Source organism: Nannospalax galili, unplaced genomic scaffold, assembly GCF_000622305.1.
Source record: "Nannospalax galili isolate Female #2095 unplaced genomic scaffold, S.galili_v1.0 scaffold1852, whole genome shotgun sequence".
In the NCBI taxonomy this organism is placed as follows: domain Eukaryota; kingdom Metazoa; phylum Chordata; class Mammalia; order Rodentia; family Spalacidae; genus Nannospalax; species Nannospalax galili.
In genome coordinates this window covers 7,876-21,086 of record NW_008331531.1, presented here as the reverse complement: position 1 = coordinate 21,086, position 13,211 = coordinate 7,876, and the positions used below count along the sequence as shown (strand labels likewise).

Here is a 13,211-nt window from a genome sequence, read left to right as displayed (position 1 = left end):
AGATACTCTTAAATTACCTAATACCTAATGGTACCCTAAAGACTGGAGTGCATAGTAAAATATTTGATGAGATGAGGAAAAGGTACATTTTTCTAGTGAATAAATGTGTGCTCCTTTGCCACACCTCTCATTATTTAGGATTTTAGAGAGTCCATTAGTGTGGCCATGTGGACAGCCATAGGAACACTCAGTCCTTACTGGAAAAGCTTTCTGAGTCTATTATATAACTGAGAAAAGAGGGAGTTGGGGGTGGAGGTCAATGTCTTCTTTACAGAAACAATTGAGAGAGGTATCTCTTGAAGCAGCTATCATGTTAAATAAAAATAATCATCCTGGAGAAGTTTTCTTTTTGTTTTTGTTTGTTTTTTTACATTTTCATACTTACATATATTGTACATTGGCTCTCTCCTGTTTCTTATCCATCCTCCTTCCCTTGAATATCCCTTATCCCCTGAGTCAATTCTAATTCTACTTTCATGTCGTATATACATGCATGCTTTTGTGTACCTTATAAAATTAAGAAAAAGCAAATGATATTTATCTTTCTGAGACTGGCTTAAGTTGTATCGATCTTCCTGCAAATAACATGACTGCCTTTTTTACAGCTGAAAAAAATTCCACTGTGTCTGTATACACATTTTCCCCTCTGTTGTTGAACATTTAAGTTGGTTTCATAATTTAGCCATTGTGAATGATGCGGCAATAAACATTTATGTGAAAGTAAAAAAAAAAAATCAGTTTTCCTCTTTTCTGTGAATTAAACGCACATGTGTACCTACAACTTCATGAGTTAGGTAATGTATGTATGTCCGAGAGGCCCTCTTAAACTGTCACATCATTCTCTGAACTTCAGGAAACACTGCTTCTATTGATGAAGAGTTTGCCTCTAGGCTGTTGTTTCAACATCTATGGATTTGGATCTTCCTATAAAACATTCTTTCCATAAGTTCCTTTGAAGGCTGGAGTGTGTACTCTGATACTTTAAAGAAGAACTGTTGAAATCAGTAGTACAGAGTTGACCTGGGTGCTGGGATGTCAGGGAGAATTTTTTCTGATGGTATAGCTTAGAGTGAGAATTTTGAACACCATCAAGCGACTGGCTCTGCTTGGTTCTCTAGGAAAAGTGTGCAGTACACTCAGCAAACAATGGAGGAGGCAGTGAAAAATAGTGAATCGTCTCTCTGCAGATCTAGGGGGAACTGAAATCCTGAGACCACTCCAGCACATTTACAAGACACCAGCCATTCCTGGCCACCCCCTTCAGGTAAGTCTTGGAGCAGAGCAAATGGAAGGGACAGAGGAAATGGAAACACTTTAAGGATCTTTACCCCTCAGCTTTAATTCAGAATTGAATAAATAAGGGGTGCAATTTACTTGCTATCATAGAAAAAAAAAGAGGTCATTCATTTTCTTCTTTTACTCTGTGTGGTGGGAAGTCACCCTTGTTTTATTGCCACAAAAGCCTCAGAGGAAGATAGTCTGGAAAGTTCTGAAAACCCCCAGGGATCCGAACAGGCTGTATCTCTGTGGTGCAAGTGACAGTGGCAGCCTGGGATCCTGCTACTGTGTGAATAGGTTCAGAGAGTGTAGAAACAGTTGGATTCCACAAAGCTGAATGCTGGTGTATTGAAGGGTTGGCAGTAGTTTGATGAATGTTTTCTTTCCTTCACAGCTTTTTGTCTTCACAGATGGAGATGTTAATGACACATTTAGTGTAATTAAAGAAGTTAAGTTGAACAGCAAGAAACACAGGTATGAGAGTGTGATGTCTCCTGAGCTGAATGAACTCCTTCCCTGCCAGATATAACTAGTTCCACATGATACCTGGGATGACCATGCTTCCAAAGATCAGAATGACTTGAGGATTTTGGTTTTACTAAACTGCAATTTATTTCTCTCTAAAAATTTGATATTTTTCCACAAAGGATCAACAATACTGGAAATTCATTGAGCATTACATTTCTAAAGCCCTGAAAAAAATACGCATTGAATTATAACGTCTTCATGATAAATATATTTGAAAATTTTAAACAGAAAATTACACAAATTAGTAATACCCAAGGCTGATGGGCTATCATAATAGCCTGTGAAAGAAATTACCACCTAGGTCTAAAACTAGGTTATAAGACTTCTCCTGCTTTATATTTCCACCACCCATATTTTATTTTTTTGTGAGAAAATATACATTTATTTAGCATTCTAGTTATCAGCCGATTTGGTTCATCTTTCTGGCATAATGAGTTTCAGTTCCCATTAGACTGCCCAATAGAAATGACAGTCTGGGTAGGCATCCTTGTTCTGATAAGTGCCCTGTAATCACTGAGTAGTTGCATCACTACTTTCCAATTCAGTACTATTTTGTGAAGATGTGGAAAGGCCTTTGCTGCTCAGCATGGCACTATTGATTCCTGGGAACATCAAACTTTAGAGGAATAGAGGCATCCTTCACAAGTCTTATTCCCAGCAAACTCATTGTACAAACAGATCCTTGGAGTCAGTAAATGTTACTAAAGTGCTGACAAATTTTTAAGATACTACTTATACCCAAAATACATTATATAGTATTTCTTAGGAATAAGCATTGATCCAGCTAGAAACTGGAGCTGTGTGAACAAGAATGTTTACTCTGAATCATGTTGAATTTTTGTAAGAGAAGCTCAACTACAGTGTAGAGATGACATTGAAATAATAAATAAAAATTTATCTAATGCGTTGTGGCTTGTGCCTTTAATCCCAGCCCTTGGGAGGCAGAGGCAGGTGGATCTCTATGAGATTGAGGCCACCCTGATTCCCATCATGACTTCCAGGGGTCTGTGACTAGGGAGACCCTGTAAAAAACAATCAACAGAAAACCAAAATAACAATAATAATAATAATAATAATAATAATAATGATAAATTCATCTAGAGGTATCAATGGATGATGTAGATGGTAAGAGCATGAGCCTTGGAGTCATAGGGATCCCAAGTCCAGATTCTGCTAGTCACATATTGTGAGGCCTTGGAAAAGCAGCTTCAATCTTTCTGAACCTTATTTTATTCCTTTATAATACAAAGTGTGTACCAACACCATCCAATATAAATATCTATAAAAGTTAGCATACTTATAAATGTTATGGTAGTCATGGTCTCAAAAAGGTGAAATTAACATTTGTTTTAATATGTTTAATATCAAACAGGACATTCCAGTTTGAGCTAACTATAGTTCAAGTGCTCCCTAGTCAGCTGGCTGTCACAGTGGATAGCAGAGGATGTATTTACTCTATTGGGTAATTATTATGCTAAAATGAGATAATACATGTGGAAGACTTAGGAAAGGACTTAGACAACACCAAGTCCTAAAATTCATACTTGTGACACCTGCTCATTACCTACTGGTACTGACATATTTAGTTGGGGGATTTCACAAATATTTGCATGGCCCTTGTCACTGAGTAATTACATACTGAGGAATGTAATAGAGACAAATAGAGGTCTGACCATAGCCTTTGGGATCTTACTACCATATGAGCAGAAACATGGTAATTTTTAAATATAACATGCTTAAACACCTGTTCCATAAACAAGGTAACTTATTTGTGTATATTCAGGAAATTGGGATACTCAATTATTTTATTAAGTAAGAAAACAATATTGTTTGGTGGCACATCTGTATAATTTCTATTTTTATATAAATAATAGTATATTTCAAAAGAAAGAGATTATGATTGCCCCTTCATTCATATGTGTCTAAAAACTTTAAACTTATTAGATCTATAAATATTCTAGAATACTTGGTTATTGAGGAAATCTATATCTTTCAGTTAACCCATGAAAATTGAATAGTTTCATTTAATCTGAGTGTAAAATCATGTTGTATGAACTAACATAAATAACAACCCCTTCAATAATAATTGTGTTTCTTAATACAGAAGAAAAAAGAGCTAAACCTACTGGAAGCAAAAATTAATATATGTTCCGTGGTTTGTGTAGGGAAAGACTGTAACAAGGCATAGACATAACGACCAAAAACTCTCCCCAAAACAGCAATTGCTGGGAATGGAGGCGCACACCTTTAATTCCAGCACTTTAATAGAGTCTCGGTGGTTAAGAACACTGGCTGCACTTGCAGAGGACATGAATCAGTTCCCAGCACCCACATGGCAGCTAATGACCATCTATAATCATAGTTCCAGAGGATCTGATGCCCTCTTTAGAAAATGGTGCAGTTTCATCCATGCAGGCAAAACACTCATACACATAAAATAAAAATAAATAAATAAACTAAAATCAAAATTAAAAGAAAATATGTACCAACGATTGAAAACTAATGAAACATTAAGAAACTTTTTTGAATGTAGTTTATGTATTCTTAATTTTATCAATTGCATTTAATTTACATAATATATTTGATGTTGAAGACAGTAAAAACAAGGTGAAGACTTCCGTGCTCCTTTAAAGGACAAAGACATTCTGCCAAATAAAACTATCTCATTCATTAAATTCCATTTAATGTGCTATTAACAACATACCAGAATATGGCCTTATTTCAAAATTTAATCGGGGCTGTACTTTTTAGTTATTTTTTTTTATTCCAGGAACTAATACATGGAGAGCTATTTTGTTTAATTGTTTTGCCTTTTAATCTTTTTCACAGAACTAGGTCCTTAGCATTTTTAAACTATTCCAAAATTAACATTATGCTTGATGATGTTACTTTTGACCACTTAACTAAAGGACATTTTCGGACAGATGGATTTTCAATTGTGTGTCCATGTTGCTCTGAACATGTGTTTACTCAGTTTTAACAGTCTCAGATAAGGATTTTTCCTTCCAAGTTATTACCATATGTAGAAAGAGAATGATGATTTATTAATGATTTGTTGCCTATCCCCTGGACTTCCTTTTCTTCCAGTGTTGGGGGTTGAAACAGGGCCTGGTGAGGGATGTGTGCATGTGCGTTGCATGCGTGTGTGTGTGTGCATGCGTGTGTGTGTATGTGTGTGTGTGTGTGTGTGTGATTTTATCTTGTATCATTTTAAGATGGGAATGATGACTATTGTGAGTTCTTTTACCTACCTTACATTTTGGGTTTACCCAAATTATTTCTGATGAACCAGCTCTGTCACATGTTTTTGTTTGTTTTTTAAAATCTATTGGTTTCTAGTTGTGTGGGATTTTGATTTTTTAAAAATAATTTATTGAGAATTTCATACAGGCTTATATATAAGCATAGAAGGTGTTTTGATCAACTGCATGCCCACTTCCTCCCCTCCAACTCCTCCCATATCTCCTGATCACTTTTTTCTGATAACTTCATGTACTCGTTCTTTTTTTAAATGGGGCTTTTGGCTACTCTAACATTCCCCCTTCTGAAGAGGTAACCCTAAAATCTTTTAAGGATTAGATAAAAGCTCCCAAATACTTTTGACATTTTTGGCCTTTGGAACAGAGTATGTTGGTAAGAGGCCCAAGGACATTTTGACATTTAGCCAAGACCCTGGCTACTCTTCTTTGGGATATTTTTACACTAACTGCCTAGCCAATTCTACCTCCTATTCTTATCACACCATCCTCTGAAGAGGTTACCAAAATTGCCAATAAAGAATTGGGACGCAGACCACTCTGCCTTCTTCCATGCTGAACAGGGACGCAGGGGGACACAATTGGGGTACCCCTTCAGTAGGTCTATTTAAAAGACTCCCAAATTGTACAGCTTTTATTTGTAGGGAGAAAAGAAAGTCATTGACTGGTGAATATGGGATGTGAAGGAGAAGTAAAGGCAAGAGTAGTTAGCATTACAAGTTCTAGACAGGGAACCAGAAAAATGTCAGAACAGGGCAAATTCCAAATGTTCATATCAGAGTCCATTGGAATTTCTTGACTAGAGCTTCCAAAAGCATCCCTCTATTGGGTTCGTCCTCATTTTTCTTTCGTCTGCTAAGACTGGACTGGAGAGTGATGGATTCAGGATTTGCTTTCAGGCATTTTAATAGCTGTTGGAGTGGATAGAATCAGTATCAGTTCCCTCTCAAAGGCTTCTAGATAGGGGGAGAAAACAAAGTTGGCCATCATTTTAGAACAACGGCTGGTTGTCTCCCTAAGCAACAGGTGGGCACTAAAGTATTGCAGACCAAGATTTGAAGTCTTACATCTGAGAAGCACTTTCTGATTTAGAACAAAATCATCAATGAGAGATAATTATCTAAACAACTTTTGATATGGACTTAAGCCTAATGTCTGGGAAGTGTAATCCCTTGAACTCTTAAAGAAATACACTAATCACTTTACCCTTTGGTTCTACTTTCCTTTTGGGTGTTTGAGACCATACAGTTGGCCCAAATAAATCAATTTATATTTACTCTTAAATTCGTTTGACGACCTGTTCCTCATGGGTCACATGGGCTTGGGAGGAGGCCTTGGTTCCTTTCTTTTACCAGTTCCATCTATGTGAAGATAATTCAAAGGTCCTGTTCGAGCATGTCTGGCTTCACGTGGAAGCATGGAAGAAATGTTTCCTCTGAATTGGCCTTCCTCTTTGTAGGCTGGACAGTGGTTCAAGTCCACCTGGTGGGATCTCTATGGCCTCCCTGAACAAGAGGATAAGTGACTCACCACAGTTACATTTTGAGAGATGTTCCATAGTCCCTTGGAACTTAGTCGACCTTGGTGGGCAAGGGGCAAAAAGTGTCCTATTGGTCCCTCTGACCATATTAGTATAGGCCTCAAAGTATGGCTGTTAACCATCCAGTAAGCTTAGTTCCACCAGTCTGGTACTTTTAATTATCATTTGCTATGTAGATAAGTCTTGGGTAAAAAACCCCACATATTCTCAAATAAACCTTCACTAGATATATATTTTGTTCCTTAAATTAGTTGGCTAATCTATGACCTTAGAAATTTTAAGATTGTGTATATTATTTTTGTCTCATCCTTTATATATCATAACAAACTTACATAGACCCTCATCACTTGCTTAGGCTCTTTCATTTTTTTCTATTTTGGAAAATATGTCCATTCCCATATCCTTTTAACATCTTTTTCTTTCTTATTTTCTTTTTTTAATAATTATAAGATATAATAACATTAACAAATAAATTTTTCATCTGTTGTGAGAATTCTTTTCCTTAGGATACTAAGCAATGCTTATTCCCTTTTAAGTTCCTAGTGTCAAACTACTGTTTGATTAAAGCTCTACTGGGGAACCAATAAATTTATTGAGCTTACTTACTGAGATAACTGTGGAGTTGCTGAGGTGTTTGAATGACCTGAGGGTATGCACACTGGAAAGCCTTTACCCAGCATGGGTCAATCCTTTTCTTCCTAGCCTTTCCCAGATTGTATGCTTTAGCATTTCCCAAATGTAGAAGACCATGTGTGATTAGGGCCAAATTACATACAGTTGGCTGGGAAGAGTGGCTGGATACTCTGGTGAGGGTCCAATGACCCTGTTTGCCCCTCCTTTAATGAAGGAGCATAACAAGCCCAATTGTGAAAATGTTTAGCAATCAGGCACTGCTGAAGTTGTGATAATGGTAGTTATTTCATGCAGAATAGACTGCTGTATAGTATCATCTTATTAAAAGGACCTGGAATTTAAAAGGATTTGGTGCTAGGATCCACAAATGAGGGAGAACATACATCTTTTATTTTTCTGAGTCTATGTTACTTCACGTAGTACAACAGTTTCTAGATCCATCCATTTACCTGCAAATTGGATTATTTCATCTTTCTTTACGGCTGAATAGAACTCTATTGTGTAAATTTACCACATTTTTGTTAACCACTCATCAGTTGAGGGGCACTTAGGTTGCTCCATCTCTTAGCTATTGTGAAAAGAGCAGCAACAAACATGGTTGTACAAGTGTCTCCATAATAGGATGGGTCCATTGGGTATATGCCAAAGAGGGGTATAATCTGTCCTATGGTAGGTTTATTTTTAGTTTTTTAAGAGTTCCCCACACTGTTTTCCATAGGGGTTGCACAAGTTTACAAAACTTCTTGTGTGGGAAATAATGCAATAGATTTTTTTCATTCCTTGTGGTGTTTGGTGTCCCTGTTGTCCTTGCATCATAAAATAAGTTGCAAATATACTTTTTCTAATTCTCTGAATTTTTTTTCTTTCTTAAATGTTTATTAGAAGTGACCAGTGGACTATCTTGTCTTGGGGGAACTGGGAGAGGGCTGTTAACTCTTCATGTTTGAATGTGTTCTTGTTCTTATGAAGGTTTGGATAGCTCATCTAAATTTTCCAATTTCTTTACATTTGTCTGTGACACTGACTTATAATGTAAGTATGATCTATGAATTTTGTAGAGTCTGAGGTGATATTCTCTCTTCATTTGTGGTGCTGGTTACTTATGCTTTCCATGTTGCTTCCCTTGACCTAGAAATTTATCAGTTTTCACAAAATTCGTGAAGCATTCTCTTTTATGTTTGTTCATTTGCTCTATTGTATGATTTTTAATTACATTAGTATCTGTTCATATTTTTGCTATTGTCTCTGTTTTAAATCCTTTGGGCTTATTAACTGTTTTCTAGCATTTTGAGGTAGATGGTAGGTTGCTGATATTTTCAATTTCTTTTTATTACTAATTTGTAGTTTGGGTTATAATTTTCTATACCTTTAATGCTAAATTTGGACGTGATATTTTTCCATTAGATATGCTTGAGAATATTTCCTTCTTATGCCCACCTTACTCACAAGGATATAACATGGTTTGATAATATTTGAGAATATTTCTATTATTTTTATTTGTAGTCATATATTTTATACGAAACAGTTTTATTACTAATTTGTAGTTTGGGTTATAATTTTCTATACCTTTAATGCTAAATTTGGACGTGATATTTTTCCATTAGATATGCTTGAGAATATTTCCTTCTTATGCCCACCTTACTCACAAGGATATAACATGGTTTGATAATATTTGATAATATTTCTATTATTTTTATTTGTAGTTATATATTTTATACGAAACATTCTAGACATAATGTAAGCCCCTAAATGATGTCTTTTTTCTTGATTCTGATCTCTAGGAGTTGACATTCCAGTTACAGCCTCATCACTTCATTCCTGATTCATTTGTTTGTTTATTTATGATCTTCTTCCTTTCTTGTTTTCTTTAAATCAGAGTTGTAAGTTACTAGACTACATTTGTATTATTTTGTTTATTGATTGTTTCATATACAGACATAATGTATTTAGTCATTCTCATTCCCCATTGTCCTCTCTTCTTTGTCTCTGCTGAAGCAAATCTTCCTCCTTCTCCTTCTCTTCATTCTCATCCTCGTCCTCCTCCTCTTTCTGAATGTTTCTCACATCTTCTACTTTGGGGTGTATGTCTCTGTGTGTGTGGTGTGTGTGTGTGTGTGTGCGTGTGTGTGTGTAACCTACTAAATTTAACTAGGGCTGCTTTTATGAGCACGAATGGTGTGTTACTTACTAGGAGGATAAGTTACAGGTGATACACACTAAAGAAAATGACATCCTCTCTCCCAGCAACCATTAACTGCCCATATTCCTTTGACAAGGGGGTGATGCTTCATAAGCTCCTCCTCCACCTAATAGGAAACGTTGTTGGGCTGAATCTTGTGCAGGTTTTCTGCAAGCTACCACAGTTTTAAGGTATTCATGAATGCAGGGCCATGTCATACCCAGAAGAGACTGTTTCATAACACTGCTACCTATCCTTGGGTTATTCCTCTTTTTTCTGCCTCTCCTTCTGCAATGATCCCTAAGCTTTGAACAAGGTAATATATACATGGCCTCTTTAGCGCCGAGCATTAAACATTTACTTGTTCTCAGTGCTTTGGCCAGTTGTGAGTCTCTACATTGAGTACTACTGTTTGCAAAGAGAATTTCTCTGACCATGTATTAGAACAGCACAAATTTTCTGGTAGAAATATGAAGATTTAGAGGGCCATTTGACACCTTATCCATTTACCTCAACAACAGAAGTAGATTACCCTGAAGAGTTTATGAACCCCCAAGCTACATGTTCTTTCCTAAGGATCAAATCCAACCAGAAAGCAGTAGTTAGCCCCATAATAATCATTTCTAACCACTACCACTTGAAAATTATGTAACCCTACACTGTTCTTTCCAAAAATATCAGGGGCTTTAATGGATACCTACCATTTAGAAAACTTAAAGTTCTACTATTTTTTTCTCCAATTTCAGGAACTGCTTAAATTCTCAGGCATTCATTTGTGTTTGACACATGCTTCAGATGAGGACAGAAGATGCAGGTTCATTTCTCTTTACTTCTCTACATTTCCAGGCTCCTAGGTTCTTATTCTCTTGGCATTTACTAGAACCAATTATCTTATTATTTGACTTTTTAAAAACAAATTATTATAAGTACTGTGTATAGGTCTCTTGTTCTCTCTGGCTTGAACAACATATTCTAAAGTATCTGTGAACAAGAACACATGTATTTTGTTTAATTTTGTGTCATATATTTAAGTCATATAAAGTCAGAATATATTGTTATTTCATTTAAATTCTACTTTTGCTGTTTGCCAGATGTTTGAAAACTCAATTTATCTCTCTGTCTTAGAAAATGGAAGAGAAGACTTGAGTGGACTAGAGAAGAGAAGAGTTTCTAGATAAACAACAGAAGCTAGAGTCAGGAGAATGAACTGAACCATTAAGGAAGGCAGAGGGAAAGGAGCTAGGGAGCAGGAGGGAACCAAGAAGAGGAGGAGGGAGACATGGGGAGGGGAGAGAAGATGAGGCAAAGGGGGGAGAAGGGCAGTAATGCTGACTTCTTGTCATGGGATTTAGATTGCAAAGAAATGTCACTTTTGCCTCAAAATTTTTGCCCTGGAGTATTTATACTTTTATTGTGAAAGAATGAAACTGCAGTGTGAAGTCTGGTCCTGATCTTTACACTGAAAACACTAATCTTAAAGCAGATGGCACTGAAGTTGGGAATGAAACCTCACGCTAACCAAATATTAAACGACACTGATATTTAAATCAATATGGCAGCACACTGATTCATCAAAAGTATCTTAAATGTGCAAGTATCACGTATGGATTATTTGTGCATAAACAGTTTCACTAGGAAACAAAATTCTGGTAAAAATACACAATACACAAAACTTGGGTATGTTGAGTACTTTCCCATTAGACAAGCAGGAGCCACCCCTCCTCACCCTATGAATGGCCTTATCAGAATAGATACTGAGCCAGGACACTATCAGGCAGATACTGGTAACAGAATAGGCTCTGTAATTTCACAATTTGCTAGTGGAAACTTAAGTAAGACACAAGTATTTCTAGTGTGCCATCTCTGCCTTCTAAGGAGGTATGATACTAGACAAATTCTGTAAATTTTCTGGGCCCCTGATCTTTATCTGCAAACAGAACAGAAGCCTGTTTCTTAGAATGCTCATAGTGTTAAATTATATTATTTATTTAAAGTATTTATTGTGGCCCTTAAAGAAAAAATATGCTTTAAAAGTAATAGCATTTCAGTCTTCTTCAAGTCAGTAGTCTATCTCGCCAAGAATTTTTGACCAATCCATATTAGTTTGGTGTTGCTGTTACTGAGACCCTATTGATAACATTCATCTTTTTACTGTTGCAGATGTTTCTCATTTGGAATTGGAAAAGGTGCCTCCAGTAGTTTAATAAAAGGCATTGCCCAGGTATCTGGGGGCTCTTCAGAGTTTATCTCAGGCAAGGACAGGATTCAGACCAAGATGAGGACCAGGCTGTGCCCAGAGGTGGATAGTCTGGGATAAGAATGAGACATGTTGGGAATATAGCTTTAAAGTCAGTTGCCCGACTTTCCTAGAAGACACATCTTCTTCTGGTCCATACATTCTTGTCCCGCATACTTATGTTTCTACTTTTAAGTAGTTCCTCTCTAACATATAAATCCTGGGATCTGATTGTAGAAGCTGGAAATCCATAGATATGATGATGAAAGAGACAGATAACATTTTGGCTGCTATGTCTGGGACTTGTCTATACTCACAGACCTGATCTTCCATGCCAAGGAAAGAAAGAAGAGGATGAAAAATAATCTAATTAACATATTGGAAGGCTTGATAAGTGGATATTTCATTTTATTACTATGCAAAAATAGAAAACATCTCTGATTGTTCTAATCTCTTTCTAGTTGTTACCATTCCCTTTCTAATTCACTCCTTCATGGTTCTCTTTTATGAAACAGCCTCATCATTCACAGTTATTTCAAATCTCTGAATTTTAATTTCTATATGTAGAAATTAAGATAAACATTGGTATTATGCCATTCAGCATTAATCAATAACAGGCATTATGTCCTAGGGCCATGATGCATAATAAACACTGTTAATGGCAGCCGTTGTGATTCTTTACAATGACTGCTCTCTCTCTCTCTCTCTCTCTCTCTCTCTCTCTCTCTCTCTCTCTCTCTCTGCCTTCAGATGCTCAAGTCTCTGAAGTCTGCTCTGCAGTTTCCAGTGGAAGACATTTCTTTCAGTTGGAATTTGCCTCCTGGTCTGGGTGCTAATGTGCTTTCTCTAGGAAGGACTGTCATTTTTAAGGGTCAGAGGTTAATCATCTATATCCAACTGATTGGGAAGTTGCCCGTGAGTCCTCATTCTTATTAGCTCCATCACTCAGTGTAAACCCTGAATCAGAGGTTTCATTAACACTGGTAGGTGGCTTTGAATCGTGGCAACAGATTGCACTTGGTGGTCAGAGCCAGCCTCCCATACTTTCAGGTTTCTACTGGGCTGGGCTACAAGATTCTGTCGTAATTGTGTGGAGCCGAGGAGCTGTGCCAGTTCTCACCGGTTTCCTTGTCATTTGTCTATTTCATCTCTTTTGCTTTTCTCTAATTTGTAGCAAGCAGAGTCCTCAGGAAAGGTGTGTCTGAAGTATACCTTCCGGGGCAAGAGCTTTGAGGAAAACATGACATTTTCTCTTCAACCCAAGCCCCATGACAAGAAAGAAATCAAGTTTACTTCCCCTCCTCTCCTGCCAGTTCTCACCGGTTTCCTTGTCATTTGTCTATTTCATCTCTTTTGCTTTTCTCTAATTTGTAGCAAGCAGAGTCCTCAGGAAAGGTGTGTCTGAAGTATACCTTCCGGGGCAAGAGCTTTGAGGAAAACATGACATTTTCTCTTCAACCCAAGCCCCATGACAAGAAAGAAATCAAGTTTACTTCCCCTCCTCTCCCTTTCCCTCATCTCCTCTCCCCTTCCCATCCCTCCTCTCTCTCTCTCTCTCTC

The 13,211-nt window shown here is 37.0% G+C and overlaps 1 protein-coding gene across 1 annotated transcript in view; it reads left to right on the top strand.

The window, feature by feature from the left end:
* Window positions 1-13,211, top strand: part of LOC103728704 (von Willebrand factor A domain-containing protein 5A-like) — a 28,070-nt gene that overhangs the window by 7,109 nt on the left and 7,750 nt on the right. The window contains 8 exon segments of the mRNA XM_008826664.1: window positions 683-720; window positions 854-966; window positions 1,119-1,167; window positions 1,169-1,264; window positions 1,673-1,752; window positions 11,576-11,714; window positions 12,402-12,566; window positions 12,826-13,046. Of these exon segments, the coding sequence (XP_008824886.1) occupies window positions 683-720; window positions 854-966; window positions 1,119-1,167; window positions 1,169-1,264; window positions 1,673-1,752; window positions 11,576-11,714; window positions 12,402-12,566; window positions 12,826-13,046 (901 nt within the window).